The sequence below is a fragment of the Rattus norvegicus genome, chromosome 7, assembly GCF_021556685.1.
Source record: "Rattus norvegicus strain SHRSP/BbbUtx chromosome 7, alternate assembly SHRSP_T2T, whole genome shotgun sequence".
In the NCBI taxonomy this organism is placed as follows: domain Eukaryota; kingdom Metazoa; phylum Chordata; class Mammalia; order Rodentia; family Muridae; genus Rattus; species Rattus norvegicus.
The window spans coordinates 140,489,885-140,508,938 of record NC_141540.1 but is presented as its reverse complement, the minus strand read 5'-3'; the positions used below and the strand labels follow the sequence as shown (position 1 = coordinate 140,508,938).

General features: G+C 45.2%; 1 protein-coding gene across 4 annotated transcripts in view; it reads left to right on the top strand.

Moving 5' to 3' along the window:
- Positions 1–19,054, top strand: part of Cers5 (ceramide synthase 5) — a 38,351-nt gene that overhangs the window by 13,860 nt on the left and 5,437 nt on the right. For 2 of the 4 annotated variants that reach the window (NM_001439988.1, NM_001108993.2), the window contains 5 exon segments: positions 7,843–7,948; positions 11,934–12,064; positions 13,127–13,184; positions 17,490–17,540; positions 18,122–18,214. In NM_001439988.1, coding sequence (NP_001426917.1) covers positions 7,843–7,948; positions 11,934–12,064; positions 13,127–13,184; positions 17,490–17,540; positions 18,122–18,214 — 439 coding nt within the window. 4 annotated transcript variants of the gene reach the window in all.

The window sequence follows — 19,054 nt, the reverse complement described above, 5'->3', positions numbered from 1 at the left end:
GGTCTTACTAAATTGCACAGGCTGGCTTTGATCTCATTCTGTAGTTCAGGTGGGTCTTGAACTTGTGACCATCCTGTCACAGTCTCTGTGGCGGTTTGAATAAAAAGGCCTCCCCCCACCCCCAACACCTGTAGGGAGTGGCATTATTAGGAGATGTGACCTTGTTGAGTAGGTGTTGGGGGATGGGCTTTGAGGTCTCAGAAGCTTTTTTTTTTTCTTCCTTTTTTTCCAGAGCTTGGGACCGAACCCAGGGCCTTGCTCTTGCTAGGCAAGCACTCTACCACTGAGCTAAATCCCCAACCCCGAGGTCTCAGAAGCTCAAGCCAGGCCTAGTGGCTCAGTCTTCCTTCTACTGCCTTCTGATCCAGATGTGGAACTCTAGTCCTTCCCCACATTATGTATGCCTGTCCTGTGTACATGCCACCGTGCTTCCTGCCATGACTATAGTGGACTAAACCTCTGACTGTAAGCCAGCCTCAGTGAAATGTGTTCCTTCATCAGAGTTGCCATGGTCACAGTGTCTCTTTGCAGCAGTGAGCCCTAGCTGAGGCAGTTCTGCGTAGGTATGAGTACAATCCTGTGCTGCCATGCCTCGTCCAAAACCTGTTCATTCTTCAGCAACTGTTTACTAGAGAGGCTAACTATGATACATACTTCGAGGACAAAGTGTAAATAATCTGGCTTTAGAATATTTGCTAGCATTCCAAAAAAGGTTTGATCAAAAACCATACAGAAAACTACCACCCCCACTAAAATCATGGCTTCAGTCTTTAGTGGGGCAGCCATAAAGCCAACAGTTAAGGTGTAGTCAGTGTGGTAGGCCCAGCACACCTATAATCACAGCACTAGGGAGGTGGAGGCAGGAGGATCCAAAATTCAAGGCTTTCTGTTACATAGACTGTTGGTGGACTGCCTGAGACCTGTGGTGCAGGGCTGTTAAACCTGGAAAAGTGCACTTTAGTTCCGAATACAGGCGCAGAGTCTAGTGAAAGTTGTTTATAGAATATGAAGTATGATAAGACTTTTTTGAGACATTTTTTGTTGTTTCCTTTCCATAATCTGTGCTTCACCTTGAAGCACGTGCACTGAGATGTGTAATCATGAAAGTTAAGCGGGGCTGCAGGGATGACTCAGCAGTAAGAGTGCCAGCCGTTCCTCCAGACCAGGTTTACATCCCAGCACCTAGCACACTTTTTTTTTTGGTTTTATCTTATTTTTGGCCAGGCAGTGGCGGCACACGCCTTTAATCCCAGCACTTAGGAAGCAGAGGTAGGCAGAGGTAACCATGTCTTGAAAAATCAATAAAAAAAAAAAAAAAAAGAAAGAAAGAAAGAAGCTAAGTAAGGGTGGGATAAGCAACTTGAGAGGGAAGGAGGGTTGTGGGCTGGTGAGCTGGCTTAGCCTGGTACCCTCTCCCCTCTTACCCTACTGAGCCATTGCTGCCCCTTGTGTTTTCCTGCCTTTTGTTTGTTCTGCTCTGTTATCTTGTGAGCATGAACAACTTATGTTAGCTCTACCTCTAGAGAAGGCCGCCCCCCTCCTTTAGCCATTGTTAACTGTCTGTGGCTCCTCAGTGTACCTTCCCTTGTTGTTTTGAGATAGGGTTTCATTGTGTAGTTTTGGCTGGCCTTGCTCTGTAGACCAGTGTGGCCTTGAACTCACAGATCTACCTGCCTCTCGAGTGCTGGGATTAAAGGTGTGTTACCACTGCAACCCTTTATTCTTGTTATACAACCACATTCACCCTTGCAGATCTAACTCTCACCTTCTTTTCACTCAAGTTCATATACACCCTTCTTCTTGCTGCCCCATTACTGCACCAAGTGTAGCTGCCTTCTGAATAGTGGTATCCATTTGACATTCAGCACACATCAGCAGATCGATCACTCACAAATGCTTGTCTTATTGTCTGTTTGGTAGATAACATAATTAACCTAGTGATCCCAAAGTTTCCTAGCCCCATAGAGCATTCTTGAGAGCCAGAATAGGTGTCTCAGTGTACTAGCCTATTTGTATGGCTTAAAACAAATCATCAATTAAGAAGCAGTCTGGACTTTAGATATTCCCGGATAACTCACATCCAGCACTGATGATAGAACCAATCATAGACGTAATAGAAGTGTTAGTGTCAAGAAGCAAAGTAGTAGGTTGTTATACTGACTCACCTGCTCAGGTGTTAATAGAGGAAGGGCAAAATGTAGTCATCCCCACAGTGCAGGTATACCTCACCTTCAGGCTGATCCACTAGACTTCCATCCTGAAGTAGTTAGTGAGAAGAACAGCTTTCAGGCGAGGCATGGTGGCCTGCTGCCCCATGCCCACTTCTCCTTCCTGGTAGCCAGGCCCATTGCACACCAAGCTGGACTGGAGGAAGGGAAGCTTAGCTGGTCTTGGGGTGGGTGCAGTATAGGATCTCAGTCTGCCCTGAGTATGCAGGCAGCAAACACACCTGGAACAGCTTTGGAGAACTGGCCTGTTTATTGGGGTGGAGAGGTGGCCAGGGTCTCTACAGCAAGGTCCGTGTGGCTGTATACCATTGGCCAGGGCAGAGGTGGGGGGAAAACACTGGACAGCCTTATAAGATCGACAAGGAGTGAAGCCTGATAAGTGTCAGGGTAATCAATTCTTTATTAGGGTTGATGATGGGGGAGCTGGTTTTATAGTGCCAAGTTGTAAGCGGGTAGGTAGCCAATTCCTGCTGTCCTCACGTTTAAGATATCCAGAGTTAAAACTTCCTCCACACTTCTTCCATAACCCTGGGCCATTACAATCCCACAGTGGCTCACAGTTATAATCTTATAATCAAGAGACCAACAAGAGGATTGCTGTGAATTCTGTGCCGGCAAGATCCTGACTCAACCACCTTACCAACCCCCTCACCCACAATACTTTTCAGGCTAAGGAGATAGCTCAGCAGGTAAAAGTTCTGGCTGCACAACCTGAGTTCAGATCCTCAGAATCTAAATAAAAGCCGGACCCAGTGTCCCTGCGTGTCCCATGGTAGAGGAGATGGGAGGTGGAGGCCAGAGAGTCACCGGAAGCTGGTAGGCCATCTAGCCTGGCTTATACAATAGTGAACAGAAGAAACTCTGTCTTAAACAAGGTGGGCTGTCCCCTGAGGCCACCTCTGATAGCCACACAGAAGAAATAGCTCCCATAGACTACTCACTGCCTGCTGTAAGGAGTAATTTCAACAGTTGGGAGCAAATTACCAGCCTGAGATACGCGTCACGACCCTGCCTCAGCAACAGTGAAGGTCATTCAGGGTCTTAAATGGGATTTTACTTACGTGAATAAGGTCTACTGATGTGTACTGCTACAGAAATTAAAAACTTTTAAATGTAACATACATTTAATAGTTAAAATAATAATGAGCTTGCTACATGGTAATATAACATCTTGTAAAAATAATTTTTCCAAACTAAGAAGAAGAGTAATTTGATAGCTTTGTCTGCTCACTGTCTGGCAGGTCTGTTCTCACGTTAGCTCTGCATCCATTCTGTCACAGTTGGATATGCCAAGTAGCTGTGTAGTTTCATTGTAAACCGATGGGAGAAAAGAATTGTTACAAGCTCATGGAAGTACTATGAAGGCAGTTTTGGCTTTATAGACCTTCTGAAGGATACAAATTCTGGGTCAGTAAGATGGCTCATTAGATAAAGGTACTTGCCTCCAAGTCCCACTGTCTGTCCCAGTTTGATCTCTGGGACTCACATGGTCAAAGGAGAAAACTTCCACATACTAATAAAATAAAGTCACTTTTTAAAAAGTGTTTGTTTTGACCAGACTATGGTTGTGCATGCCTTTAATCCAAGCACTCTGGAGGCAGAGGCAGATGGATCTCTGTGGGTTCAGGACCAGCCTGGTCTACAGAATGAATTTGGGGACAGCCAGGGCAAAACAGAGAAACCATATCTGGAAAAACAAACAAAAAGTATATATAAGTGCACTGTGTGTGTCAGAGTCCCTGGAGCTGGGGTCCCAGGTGTCTGCACCCACTCAGTATGGTGCTAGGAAATGAGCTTGGATCCTCTGGAAGAGCACACAGCAGAGGATCTCACTGACGCGGAAACTGACCGGTAGGCCAGTAGGCTGTCTAGAAAGCCCTGGAGATCCTGCTGTCTCTGCCTCCCCAGTGCTGGGGTTACAGGTGCAGCATCACACCTGCTGTTGGTTTGTTTTTCTTTACTGTAGATCAGAGGGTCTGCACACGTGCAAGGCACACACTTTACTGAGTGCACTATCTCCCCAGCCACAGGGTCCTCTCCCCTCCCTTCTCTCTTTCTCAAAAACAGGGTTTCCCTAGGTAGCCCTGTGTGGCTTTGGAACTTGTTTTGTAGACCAGGCTGGCTTCATGGTTTTCCACTGAAACTCTGAACTAATGAGGGTAAGAAATGAACTGTGTTAGCTCTAGGATCCCGAGTCCATCCCAAGGTCAGATAAGAAGAATGATAAGATCTCAGCTTTACCTGTGAGTGAAGTAGACTTCTTGCTCCGCCTCGCTGAGTGTGTCAGTGAAAAACCCAGATTGAGACTGTGTTTGTAGTGGGAATGACAGTAGACATGTGCCTGGAGCACAGGGTCTTCATGGGCATGGGCATGAGCTTCACAGGCACAGGCCACCACTCACAGCAGAGCCTCATCCAACTAAGCCCTGCTCTCAGTCCTGCTGTACACCTAGGGATGAACACTGAACCCCTGATTCCTCAGCCTTCCCCTCCCCATGCTGGGGTTACAGGTGTGCAGTACTAAGGATCAAGCCCGGGGCTTCACACTTAATAGGCACACTATTACCAATGGAACTACTTCTGTCCTGAAGTCATTAAAGCCACTGTTAATGAGTGTTTACTATCAGGTGCCAGACTAGCTGTACATCGCGTCATTCCGTCTTTAAAATAATCCTGTGAAGTGACTTGGAGGGAAAGGGCACTTGCTGCCCAGTTTATCATCCTCAACTCAATCTCTAGAATTTACATGACGATGAACTCTTATTCCCACAAGTTTCATCTCACCCTCCCTCACACGTGAGCATATATATAGCACAGGAGTATATATATCTACACACACACACACACACACACACACACACACACACACACACACACACACGTACGTACGTACGTACGCTAAATAAATGTTTAAAAAATTTTAAACATTTTGAGCTGGTTGTGGTAAAGGACTTTAATCCCAGCACTCAGAGACAAAAGCAGATGGGTCTCTGGTTTTGAGGCCAACCTGGTGTCATAATTTCAGGTCAGCCAGGGACACACAGGAGACCCTGCCTCAAAAACAACAGCCATAAAACCTTGGTTCAGATGGAGACAGCTGAGCACTTAACCACTGCTCTTCCGAGTCCTGAGTTCAGTTCCCAGCAGCCACATGGTGGCTCACAACCGTCTGTGATGGGATCTGGTGCCCTCTTCTGGTGTGTGCAGAGGGCTGCAGACAGAGATGGCTCAGCATTTACCTCTCCCAGAGGAGCCAGCTGGGTTTCCTAGCATCTATGCTGGACGACTCACAGACTCTTGTAACTCCCAGTTCCAGGGGAGTCCAAAACATCTGGCTAAGTACACAGTGAAATAGCCATTGATTGATGTTGCTTGGTTCTGTAGGCATTTGACCTCCTTAAGGTCTTGGTTGACAATATCTAACTCCAGGTCTGAACTTATTTCACTGTGCCTTTGGGTTGAAGAAGGGACTTGGGTAAGGGGCTAATTTAGGAACCACAAAGGCTGTTTTCTGCTTTTGATCTTCATAACTTATGTGGCTAAGAGGATATGCCAGGGAACCTTTTGGTCTCTGATATGGTGTGGCTTCAAAAACAAGACGACTGCCTTGATTGTCCTTTTGAATGATTTTCAACCCCAGATCCAAACTGAGGTCTAGTAGAGCAAGAACAGGTTTCTCTAGACCAGTTAGTTACCCGACAGTCAATGAATATCACTGTTAGAGTTTCTGTTGCTGTGATAAAACTCTAGAGCCGATAGCAGCTTGCGGAGGAGAGTTTATATCAGCTTCCACTTAACACTTCACAGTCCAGCGCCGCGGGACGTCAGGGCAGGAACTCAGGCAGGAATCCAGAGGTAGGAGTTGATGGAGAGGCCATGGAAGAGTGCTGCTTCCTGGTTTACAGACCCTTATTAAATAAAAATATTGTCTAGTATTTGTGTTTATAAGGACTCTGAATATAAGCTGGAGGTTAAAATCTAGCAGCACCAGCTTGGAAATGAGTATTTACCACCTATGCTGAGAAAGCGGGCTATAGGTGTGGCTAAATCTGTACTCTAAGTAACTGTTTGTCTAAAGTTTTCATAGAAGATATGACTGCTTCTTTATAAGAGAAAATAGTAAAGTTACTTATTCTTAGCCCTCAAAGATAATTAATGCTGAACTGGGGGCTTAGTTCTGAGCCAGAGAGACAGCTCGGTAGATAACGGTCTTGAGGGCCTTCATTGACTCTCCTGGGTAGGGCAAGCACTTCTCCTGTCCCTCTTGTTCTGTTCCTGCAGTGAGATGGAGTAGCTCACAGGCCAGCTATATGCTCCCAGAGCAGCAAACAACGAAGGGACTCTGTCTCGAATAAGGTTGTCTCTTACCTCTAAGGGTGCCCTGGCACACTTGCACACACATCATATGTAGACCAAAGAGAAGAGGAAACTGCAGTCTGCCTTCTGTCTCTTCAGCACACATGGTATACATGCATGCATGCAGGCAAAACACCCAGACACATAAGATTACCTAGGTCTAAAAAAGAAGAGAACATCTGGCCCCAGATATTGCATAAAAAACATTTGAGGATGATTCAATCCCCAGCAATAAAACAAAATGACCTGGGGACAAAAGAGCTGGCTCAGTGGTAAGAGAACTAGCTGCCCTTCCAGAAGACCCAGGTTTGATTCCCAGCACTTACTGGTCCAGGGGTTCTAATCCATCTTCTGGCCTTTTTAGGCACTGCATGCACATGGTACACTAACATGCAGGCAAACACACACACACACACACACACACACACACACACACACACACATCTTTAATTTAAAAAAATTATCAAAAAAAAATCACCCTTACTCCCCAGGGACTAAATTGAGATATTGAGATGGGAGTCTCTCTTTGTACTATGGGCTAATGTTCAGTTCTCTGCCTCAGGACCCCCACCCCCTCCCAAGCATGGGACCATATGTATGTGCCACCACACTTGGCTTGGTCGTCTGATGGGAGGAAAATGAACACTTCACTTGTGACAGTATTTCACACTCGTCTTTATTATCGTTATTTGTGTCTGGGAAACGCTGTCTTACTGGCTCCCTAGTGCTAGAATTAAAGGCATGTACCACCTACTGCACCACCACACTGGAAATCCAACTCTTTTGTTTTGTTTTTGTTTTTCTGTTGTTACTTTTTGAGGCAGTATTTCTCTTTGTATCTCTGGCTGGCCTGGAACTTAGAGATCCAGCCACCCTCTGCCTGTGCTGAGATTAAAGGCATACCCCACCACACCAGGCCCACTCCATCATTGTTTTGTTTTGTTTTTGCTTTTTTGACAGGGTGTCTTTTTATAGCCATAGCTATCCAGGAAGTCATTCTAGACCAGGCTGGCCTCAAACTCACAGATTCTCTTACCTCTGCCTCTGGAGTACACCACCACTACCCAGCCCCAAATCTAACCTTTTCAAATAGTCTTCCCAGGAAGTGAGTCAGTGGCAGAATAGGAAACCAAATAACAAGTTTCTGTTACTAGTCTTGTGTTCCCACTTTTTTCTCATATTATTATACTAATCAGGACCCCTCTGTCATAGTAGCAAACTATATTTAGAATTGGACCTTGCGTTTTCTCTGTTACAGATTTATTGCTAAACCCTGTGCACTCCGTATTGGCATTGAAGACAGTGCTGTCTACCAGGTGGAATCCAATGTCACCCTTGAGAAGGTGTTCACATCTATCTCTAAGGTACGTAAGCAGGACAAAGACCACAGGAAGACTGCTCCATAGATGGGGAAATAGCATATGTGAGGAAGGTAAGTGTGGTTGTTTGAATAGGTATGGCCCCCCATAGATTCATGTGTTTAATGCTTGGTTAGAGGAGAGGAGCACTAATAGGAGGTGTGGCCTTACTGGAGATGGGCATGTGACCTTGTTAAAAGAAGCAAGGCCCTGGGTTCAGTCCCCAGCTCCGAAAAAAAAGAACCAAAAAAAAAAAAAAAAAAAAGAAGCATGTCACTGCATAGATGGGTTTTGGAGCAATATGTATCTGGCTGCCTCCAGCACCGTGTCTGCCTACACGCTGCCATGCTTCCCACCATGATGGTCTGAGCCTCTGCAACTGTAAGCCAGCCCCAAGTAAACATTTTTCTTTATAAGAGTTGCCTTGGTCAGGTGTCTCTTCACATCAGTAAAACCCTTAGACAGAAGTTGGTACCAGGGACCAGGTTATTCCTGTGATAGGCCTGACAGCGCTTTTGTCTGGAGGAATGTGGATTTTGGCACTTTGGAAAACAGTGGAATGAATGCTTTAAGTGGGGATTAATGGGCATCCTCGTAAAAGCATGAAAGACAGTGATGCTGAGGGGATTTGAACTCTGGGGACCTGGCTCGAGAGGTTTCAGAGGAGAAGAGTTCTAATATGTTACTTAGAGATCATTCTTGTGATGTTTGTGAATGTGGCTTCTTTTTGTCCTCATCTGAAGAGTCTTCCTAGGCTAAGGAGAAGAGATTTAGATTAATTGCATTGACAAAGGAAATCTCAAAACTGCCTAGTGTAGACTCTCCTGTGGTTCCTGTGGTTCACTCTTATGAAGAGTGTTTTGTTCAAGTGTAATAGCAAGCTTAGAAAAAAAAAAGTATGATTCAAGGGTTAAAGGGGTACCAGAAAGTAGAATGTGGCTAATGTGTTCAAGGATATTAAATGGAATTAGGGGAGTGGTGACCTAGGCAAGGTCCTACCTAGTATCAAAGTAACCCGGGATGGACTGTTAACAGCGATTCTTGGTTGTCAACTTGACTATATCTGGAATGAACTGCAATCTAGAATTTATAAAGATCTTGTGTAAGGAATTAGGGAACGGTTAGGTCTAGGCAAGGTGGTAAATACCTTTAATCCCAGGAGCCAGAGGTAAGCAGGTCTCTGAGTTCGAGGTCAGTCTAATACAGAGCAAGATCCAAGTAAAGAAAAGCTCAGGTCCAGGTCTGATGCTACACACCTTTTATCCCAGCACTCGGGAGACAAGCATGCAGATCTCTGAGTTCAAAGCCCACCTACAGAGCAAGCTCCAGAACAGCCAAACTCAGGCGGTGAAGGAGTTGGAAAACAGAAAGCTGGTGATGATGTAATAGAATAAGGGGGCCATGTTCCAACTCCTGCAAGAAGCAGAACTTGGCAGCTTCAGCCATGTGGCTCTGGCTTTGAAATCAAGAATGGAAGGGACTACTGGGACAACTGATACTTGTTAGCCGGAGCTAAGAAATTATCAATGATTAAGAAGAGATCAGCTTCACTAGGGTGAAATCTTCTGGGAAACGTCTTCTGAGAGCACAAAGAAAGCTCTGTCCTAGAGGTAGACCTTGTCGCTGATGACCAGACTTGATGATAAGTGCGAGTCACCCACGTGGACTGGTTTTGAAGGCATGAAGGGGTCATGAAAGTGCAGCGGAAGAGCCCAGTCTGTCAGAGATGCCAGGACCAAAGGATGATCACCAAGAACAGCAGCAACAGTGGAGTGGAGACTGCCAGATCCTGGAGTGCTACCGAGGGCAGAGCTGGATGAGTGACCCAAGCAAGCCCTTTGGAGAGCCCAGAAGATCATATGTGGATCCCAGACGTTGGAATGAGAAGCTGTTAAGTTGAAGTTGCCTTGGAGACCCCAAGATGTTGCAGATGCCAGAGCCATGGGACACCTGCTGAGGAAAGCTGCTAACAGGGAGTCGAGCCAGCTCAGGAGAAAGAAGTGTGTTGTAGTCAACAAAGCTAAAAGGAATTGGACGTCAGACATGAAGGTTCAGAGTTTAGTTTACCCAGCTGGTTTCCAGTTTTGCTTTGGTCCAGTTTTTCCTCACTGTGCTCTCTTCCCTACATTTTGGAACAGTAATGTATGCCCTGTGCCATGATCTATTGAATGTATGTGATCTGTTTTTGATTTTGATTTTAATAGAGGATTACAGTAAAGAGATTGTGTGAATCTCAGAACATTGAATTTTGAACTTTTAAACATTGCTAAGACTGCGATAGACTGTAGGGACTTTTGGAGTTGGAATAAGTGCGTTTTGCATTATGTTAGAGCTATAGGCCTATGGGGTTCAGGGAGTGGACTGTGGTTGCTTGAATAGGTATGGCCCCCATAGATTTATGTGTTTGAATGTTTGACCTATGGGGAGTGGCACTAATAGGAGTTGTGGCCTTATTGGAGGTGTAACCATATTAGAGGAGGTATGGTGTGTGGTTTTGTTAGAGGAAGCATATCACTGTGGGTGGGCTTTGAGGTAATATATATGCTCAAGCTCTGCCTAGTGTAGTCCCCTTCTGGCTGTCTTTGGATCAAGATAAAGAACTTCCGGCTCCTCCAGCACCATGTCTGCCTGCATGATGACTTGCTTCTCACCATGATGATGATAATTGACTGAACCTCTGAAACTGTAAGACAGTCCCAATTAAATGTTGTCTTTATTAGAGTTACCTTCATCGTGATGTCTATTCATAGCAATAAAACCCTAAGGCAGTAAGGATAGGAAGGGGTGACTCTTCACACCTAGGTGGTCTCTTCTGTCTCTCTGTAGAGAAGGTTAGCCTCTTGGGATACCTTTCAGCCAGAATCTCTAAACTGTAACATGGACTAGAGAGATGGCTCAGTGGTTAAGAGCACTGACTGCTCTTCCAGAGGTCCTGAGTTCAAATCCCAGCAACCACATCCATCTGTAATGAGATCTGATGCCCTTTTCTGGTGTGTCTGAAGAAAGCAACAGTGTACTCATGTAAAATAAATAAATAGGGGCTGGAGAGATGGCTCAGCGGTTAAGAGCACCGACTGCTCTTCCAGAGGTCCTGAGTTCAAATCCCAGCAACCGCATGGTGGCTCACAACCATCTGTAATGGGATCTGATGCCCTCTTCTGGTGTGTCTGAAGACAGCGACAGTGTACTTACATATATGAAATAAATCTTTAATAAATAAATAAATAAATCCTTAAATGTAACACTTTTAAATTTTAATCCTTCTTAGCATCTACCTCCATTCCTCGTCCCTAAACACGCATGCATCATGTCTTTTTTTAACTTTTTCTTGCTCCGGCTTTTAATCAGTATGCATGTGGTTCTAGTGGCCTTTGTGTTTTTTGGGTTTTGCTTTGTTTTTGTTGTAACATATATGTGTTTTGCCTGCGTGTGTGTAATGTACCCCATGTGTGTGCCTGGTGCTGTTGGGGGACAGCAGAGGACATTCAGGTCTCCTGGAACCTGAGTACAGATGGTTGTGAAGTTCCACATGTTGTGTTGGGCGTTGAACTTGGTCCCTCTGCAAGAGCAACAAGTGTCTTAACCAATGAGCCATCTCTGCAAGCTGTTTGTGTTTTTGTGTGTGAGTGTGTGTTTGTGTGTCTGTGTGTGTGCGCTTGTGCGCATGAGGTAAATGGAAATAGAATTGATGGTGCTAAGTATAAAGTGCTAAGTAAGCTTAGTTGCTTTAGAATTGCCATTCCATTCGAACTGTATGGGAGTCCCCAAGACATACAGAGTTTGACACTGGGCAAATGTTTGACTTTATTAAACTAACTGATGTTTTAATTAAGTTAATTAGAATTAAATGGCATCGTTAAAATGATTTGGAGGTAAAACAGAGAAAGCACTTGAAGCCACTGTGGCTGTCATCCTTTGCCGCTCAACTAGAGAGGGTTTTACCGGGGAATTGTGGAGAAGGCGTGTTCTAACTCTGGCCATACATGTGCAGTATCCTGATGAGAAAAGGCTGAAGGGCCTATCAAAGCAACTGGACTGGGATGTTCGAAAAATCCAATGCTGGTTTCGCCATCGGAGAAATCAGGACAAGCCTCCAACGCTCACTAAGTTCTGTGAGAGCATGTATGTGTCAGTGGGGACAGAGAACGAGAAGGGTGGGATACAACTGTTCTCTTTTGGGAAATCAGTTTACTATTAGGATAACAATGTCTGACTCTAATGCTCAGGGGTAATGGAAGTGGAGCTTACGTCCTAGTGCTTCTCAGCTAGAGCTCCTCAGTGAGCCAAGAGCAGCAGTGAGAAAGGGCGAACCTGGAAGCCTGCTCACTCACATGTATTTACTCCCCTGCTTGTCCCTGCCACTAAGGCAAGATGATTCCCTTCTGTTCCTTCTTGGCAAGTAGATGGAACTTTAATCCCCAGCATTTGGAGGCTGGCATTGGCTCTCCAGTTCAAGACCAGCCTGGTCTATATATCCAAATTCCAGGCCAGCCATGATTACATAGTGAAACCCGTCTGTCTACCCTTTTTTATTTAAAGTGACCTGGAGAGTTGGCTCAGTAGTTAAGTGCGCTTAATACACTAACAGAGGGTGAAAGCTTCCTTCCTTCCCCACATCAGGGAGCTCCTAACAACCCTCTGTAACTCCAAGTCCAGGAGATCTGAAGCCTCTCGTCTCCTTGGGTACCTGCCCTCAGACACACACACACACACATACACACACACACACACACACACACACACACACACACACACCAACTCCTGCATTTAAAAGTTAATGATACAATATATCTGTTTTTAAAAAGCCTGGGAGTGAGTTCCATTGAGTGCATTTAGATAGGTGGGCATGTATACCCTGCCCACTGTGACAGAATAGTGCCAGCTCGCTCTATATTTAAACTTTGTGGGAAGTTTTCCTTTGCTGAAGAATGCTGTACCTGAAATCAGAGATTTAATTCTCTCAAAATGGCTATTAGTCACTGCCGTGCAATTTAAAAACTGGGAACTGTGAAGGGTCTAATAGGCGAGTGTATTCTTGTGGGACTCTATTCTAAACAGAGGCTCAAAGCTGATGCTGGCTTTCTAGAGGACAGTTGTCCTAGTATACTGTCTTTATTTTCCCTAGCTGGAGTTTCCCCCCTTTGGAGTAGACATTTAAGTAACCTCTATTCTTTGCTCATCCAGGTGGAGATTCACTTTCTATTTTTGTATCTTCTGCTACGGAGTCAGATTTCTCTGGTCGGTGAGTCTGAACTCTCTGTCCTCTCACTGGGTTTTAGCCATGTCGAGATGCCTGGGTTCCTGAAGCGAATATAAAATGGCTTCAGCTGTTTGTGCCTCTATTGAGGTAAGGCTGCCCTTGAGCCTCAGCCTCAACCTCAGGGATGACAGGTGTGTGCCGGCACCACTCCAGCAGAGGGCAGTGTTTCCCTTAGGTTTTCTATTGCCGTGCCCAGTGCAGTTTACATACTAACCATCATCTTCTACCGTGGGTTTCACTTCACTAACTTCAAGACCCCACTGTCAGACTAGTCAGACTAGTATGTAATGACTTACAGAGCACTGAGAAAATTACTGTTCTAACGAGAGGAAATGAGGTTGCTGACCACTCATTTGGTTTATTCTGAGATGCAGTCTCTGTGTTGCCCTGGATCTAAGTGATTCACAAGCTTCTCCCTCCAAAGCACTGGGATAAAAAGTGTGGGCTACCACGCATGCCTCACCTTAATTTTTGCGACAGGCTTTCTCAGTAGACCTGCAGCAACCCTGTCTTTCCCTGCACTGGAGTTGTAAATCCTCTGGTGTTTTATATGGTAGCTGGGGAACCTAACTCAGGCCCTCATGTGTGCTTGGAAAGCACATTACCAACAGAGCTCTCTTCTCATCTCCCCAGAGTTTGTCTCTAAGACAGACTTTGACTGAAGCCCAGGCTCTCCTTGAGTTCATGGCAATCTTCCTACCTTAGCCTCTCAAATGCTGGAATTGTAGACAAGACACTACCACGCTTGCTTGGAAGCTTTGATTACTTTTTTACCCTTGTACATGTTTTCCTTTAAATGTTATAATTGAGTCTTCAAAGGTAGATGAAAATTTGATAGATCTAAAGGGAGGCACAGACAACTGCATAGTCACAGACAGAGGAGCCATGTTCTTATTGACTATCTATACAAAACAGTTTGTTTTGTTTGAGAAAGTGTTTCTCTGTGTAGCCTTGGCTATCTTGGAACTTGCTCTGTAAACCAGACTGGTCTTAAACTCACAGAGATCTGCTGTCATCTGCCTCCCAAGTGTTGGGACCAAAGGTGTGTGCCACCACCACCACCACCACCCAGTGTGCATTGGTGTTTTGCCTGCTTGTGTGTCTTTGTGAAGGTGTCAGATCCTGGAGTTACAGACAGCTGTGACCTGCCATGTGAGTGCTTGTAACTGATCCCGGGTCCCATGGAAGAACAGCCAGTGTTCTTAACCACTGAGTCATCTCTCCATCCCCATGGTCCTTTCAATTATGTGACTGTATGTCTGTGTATCTGTACATGGGTATGTGTGCGTGTACCCATGAAAGCCACAGTGCTCCCAATGTCCCCCTCCCCCAAGAGCTGAAGGTATAGGCATTGTGAGCTATGTAATATGGGTGCTAGGAATTGAACTTGAGTCCTGCAAGAACAGTAGTCCTCTAACTGCTGAGCCACCTCTCCATCCTCCATATGCTTGTATTTGAAAAGAAAGGAAATTTAAAGTCTGTAAGCTTTCCACATGTACATATATGTGGCCATGAATTAAGAAGACACCAGGCAGGGGACATTGGAGGGAGACAGGAATTATAATAGTTATTTATTTATTTATTTATTTGTATTTTTAGGACAGTGTGTCTCTAAACAGCCCTGTCCTGGAGTCTACTGTGTAGACTAGGCTGGCCTCAAATTCAGAGATCCTTCTGCCTCTGCCTCCTGAGTGATGGGATTAAAGGTGTGTACCACCATACCTAGCTGTATATTTTAATTTTTTAAAAAGATTTATTTATTATATATAAGTACACTGTCGCTGTCTTCAGACACACCAGAAGAGGGCATCAGATCCCATTACAGATGGTTGTGAGCCACCATTGGTTGCTGGGATTTGAACTCAGGACCTCTGGAAAAGCAGTCAGTGCTCTTAACCACTGAGCCATCTCTCCAGCCTATTTTAATTGTTTTAAAGTAATTTATTTTTATTTTATGTGCATTGGTGTCCTGCCTACATGTATATTGGTGTGAGAGTGTTATATCTTGGAGTTACAGACAGTAGTGAACTGCCACGTGGGTTCTGGGAATTGAACCCTGGTCCTCTGGAAGAGCAGTCAGTGTTTTTACCCACTGAGCTATCTTTCCAGCCCCTGTATATTTTAATTTTTAAAACTTGCAAAAATAAACATAAATTTTTAAAAGGAACAATAAAGAAAAGTGGGAGCTAGAATATTAGAAAGAGAAAGAAAGAAAGCAAAAGGGGCCAAAGAGATACTGAGTGGTTGAGAGTGACTTCCGCTTTTCCAGAGGAACTGAGTTTGGTTCCTAGCACCCATGTCATGAGGCTCACCACTGCTTGTAATTCTAGCTTAGGGGATCCAACACCAACGTCTAGGCTCTGTAGGTGCCCACATGTGTATGGCAGACACTTACATAGGTGTGTACACATACAAGAAAATTTAAAGATACAAAATGTAGAAAAAGAAGAACAAAGTAAATCTAAAGTAAATTAAAAGAAATAATGGACAGTAGAGACTGAAGTGTGGCTCCCTCAGTGAGGGCCTGGATATGATCCTGGGACTGTGGGTTGGAGAAGGGCAGAGTTCATGATGAAAACTCAATAGGCAAATGCCAGTCCTCCAAAAGGTTCAGTTAAAATTGATGTCGCCCACCACACCAGGCTCAGTGGCACTTACCCATGATCCAGTGACACATTGACACACGAGGTCCAGGAGTGTGAGAGCATCCTGGGCTACATAATGAGACCCTGTCTCAAAAGAAAATTTTTTAAAAAATTGTTACACTACAGATGGAAATATGAATTACCAATATAAAGGGATCACTATAGACCCTCTAGACTACTGAAAGGATATGAAGATAGTATTGTGAGCAATTTAAACATTTTAAAAAAATATTAACATTTGCTGAGCCTGGTTATGTACACCTTTAATCCAAGCATTTTGCAGGCAGAGGTAGGTGGATCTCTGAGTTTGAGGCTAGCCAGGGCTACACAGAGAAACTCTGTCTCAGAGGTGATGGAAGGAGAGAACAAATGACATAGAGTAGGCCTCTGACCTGTGGGTGCCATAGCACACACTAATAATCAGTAGGCCAAGCGAGGTAGCCCACACTTTAATCACAGCACTCAGAAGACTAAAGCCAGCAGGCCAGCCTGGGCTACATAGTAAGATCTTGTTACAAAAAAAGAAAAGAAACAAGAACAATACATAGGGTGGAGACCGCTGGGAAGATGGCAGTGTTAAGATGATCACTGCTAGTGAGAGAGGACTCAGCAGTTCAGAGCACTGGCTGCTCATCCAGAGAATCTGGGTTCAATTCCCAGCACCCACACGGTGGCTCACAGCCATCTGTCTGTGGGCACTGCACACACGGACACAGACAGATGTGCAGGCAGAGCACCCATAGACATATGTGGTAAAATGAACAAGAGTGCATCCTGATCATGCAAAGGACTAAAATCTAGTTCCCAGCTGCGGGGCAGCTCCTAACTGATTCCACCTCCAGGGCCTACGAGCTCTGGCCTCTGCAGGTGTCTGCACTCGTGTACACAAATACACAGACATAGTTTAAAAACATGTCTTTTAAAAATTCTGGGGCTAGGATTGAGAGACAGCACACAGGTTAAGAGTGTGCTATGTAGAAGATCTGAGTATAACTCCAGCCCCAGGGAATTTAAGATTCTAATCCGGCTTTTGGGCACCCAGGCATGTGCACAAACTCACTAGCTAAAGAATGGGGTTAGGAAGATAAAAACTGAGTTGGCAAAGTGCCCATGAGAACACAAAGGCCTGAATTGGGGTCCCTAGTGCCTCTGTACCACAGGCTGGCCTAGAGTTCATGCCAGTCCCTCTGCCCCTACATGCACAACTACACCAGCTTCTCTTTGTTTATTAACATAAGGCCTCACTATGTAGTCCAAGCTGGTCCAGAACTCACTGTACAGCCTAGACTAATCTCCAACTCAAAATCCAGAACTTGAGAGGCTGAGGCAGGGGGATTGCAGTGAGGTCAAGGTGAGCCCGAGCTTTCTTTCCTTTTTTGCCTCTTCTACCGTGATGGTGGTCTGCTTTTGGTTTGGCTTGGTTTACTGAGACAAACTCTTGCTAGGTAACTCTTGCAGGGCACTAACTTGCTTTGTGGTTCAAACTGACCTCAAACTTGACATTGTTGTCTAGGTATCCCACAAGCTGAGATTGCTGGTGTACCACGACAGCTAGCTCTCCTCTTTCTGTACCCCTAGCTTAGGTAGCTCTCGTAGCAATGTTGGAGATTGGAGGCCAACCTAGATTCTGTTTTTTTCTTAGATGCCTTGGCTCTGGGATACCCGACAGTGCTGGTACAACTATCCATATCAGGTAGGATCTCAGTCGTTTCAAGACTTTGTATTTGTGTAAGGTAAGGTGGGTGACAGTGCATATCAGTCTAGGACAGGTAACGCCAGCAGTGTTCCCTGACAGTCCTTTGAGGCACAGATTCAAGGCATCTATATCCAGGGCGTAGAGCAGAAACACCAGTGAGCTTTTTGTTCAGGTCCCACTTCTGCATGGCCCTGCTGTACTGGGAGGAAACGCAGTTTTCTGGTGCTAATAGGTCCTTGCTGACTCGGATTCAGTCATTGTACATTGGGAGCTATTAGAATCCTCATGGGGCATCTTGATTAGTCTCTACTTTGAAAGTGTCAGGGAAGTGAAAAGTTGTGGAAGAAAAGAAGGCCTAAGGCCACTCTGCCCCTAATTCCAGACACAGTAGTCAGGGTGTGGTATGGGCTGTGTTAGCCTTACCTCATCTCTAAAAGATGAGAATGGAGAGGAGTTTACAAAGGTGCAAAGGGAAAAGGCTGATGTCTTACACCAATCCAGTCTTGGTGTCTTGGGAAACAGTGAAGAAGAAAGGGACTGGGAAGGCTCCGCTGACCAACTGCTCCTTTCTCTTCCAGCCACTCTCAAGAGAGCTCTATTACTACTATCTCACACAGCTGGCCTTCTACTGGTCCCTCGTGTTCTCTCAGTTTATAGATGTTAAAAGAAAGGTAAGGACATCAACCCCTCAGCTGCTTTCTAACAGTTCTGCCACTACCGTCATGACACTCTCTCCCTCATTGACAGAAAGTGGGTGTGACATCACTGTCATTAGCTTGACGTGGCTAATGGTGGAGCATGTATGAGGTGGTCAGGGCAGCGGCGGAGCAGCCAGGCGGCCAATATGCATGCTCCGTCCTTCTTCGCTCTAGTGGTCCTTTACACCAAAGCTCAGGGAGTCAGTCAGAACTTGGGGCACCAAGGCCTGGTTCGGGGAAAACCTAATTTTAGAAAATTAAGATTCAGGCTGGAGGGGTTGGGGATTTAGTTCAGTGGTAGAGCGCTTGCCTAGCAAGCCCAAGGCCCTGGGTTCAGTCCCCAGCTCTGAAAAAAAGAAAAGAAAAGAAAAAAAAAAAAAATTCACAGGGGCTGGGGATTTAGCTCAGTGGTAGAGCGCTTACCTAGGAAGCGCAAGGCCCTGGGTTCGGTCCCCAGCTCCGAAAAAAAAAAAAATCAGGCTGGAGAGATGGCTCAGAGGTTAAGAACACCGACTGCTCTTCTAGAGATCCTGAGTTCAATTCCCTGCAACCACATGGTGGCTCACAACCATCTGTAATGGGATCCGATACCCTCTTCTGGTGTGTCTGTAGACAGCCACAGTATACTCACATCTGAATCTTTAAGATTCAGAAAAGTGAGTTGACTGTCCACAATGATAGTTCCATATGACTTATATTTTATAAAACTATATTTGACAGAAACAATTTAAAGATGAAAAGTTCATTTTGGCTCACAGCTTCGAGTTTCCTTCCGTCATGCAGGGAAGGTGCAGGGGTAGCTGAGTTCATGGT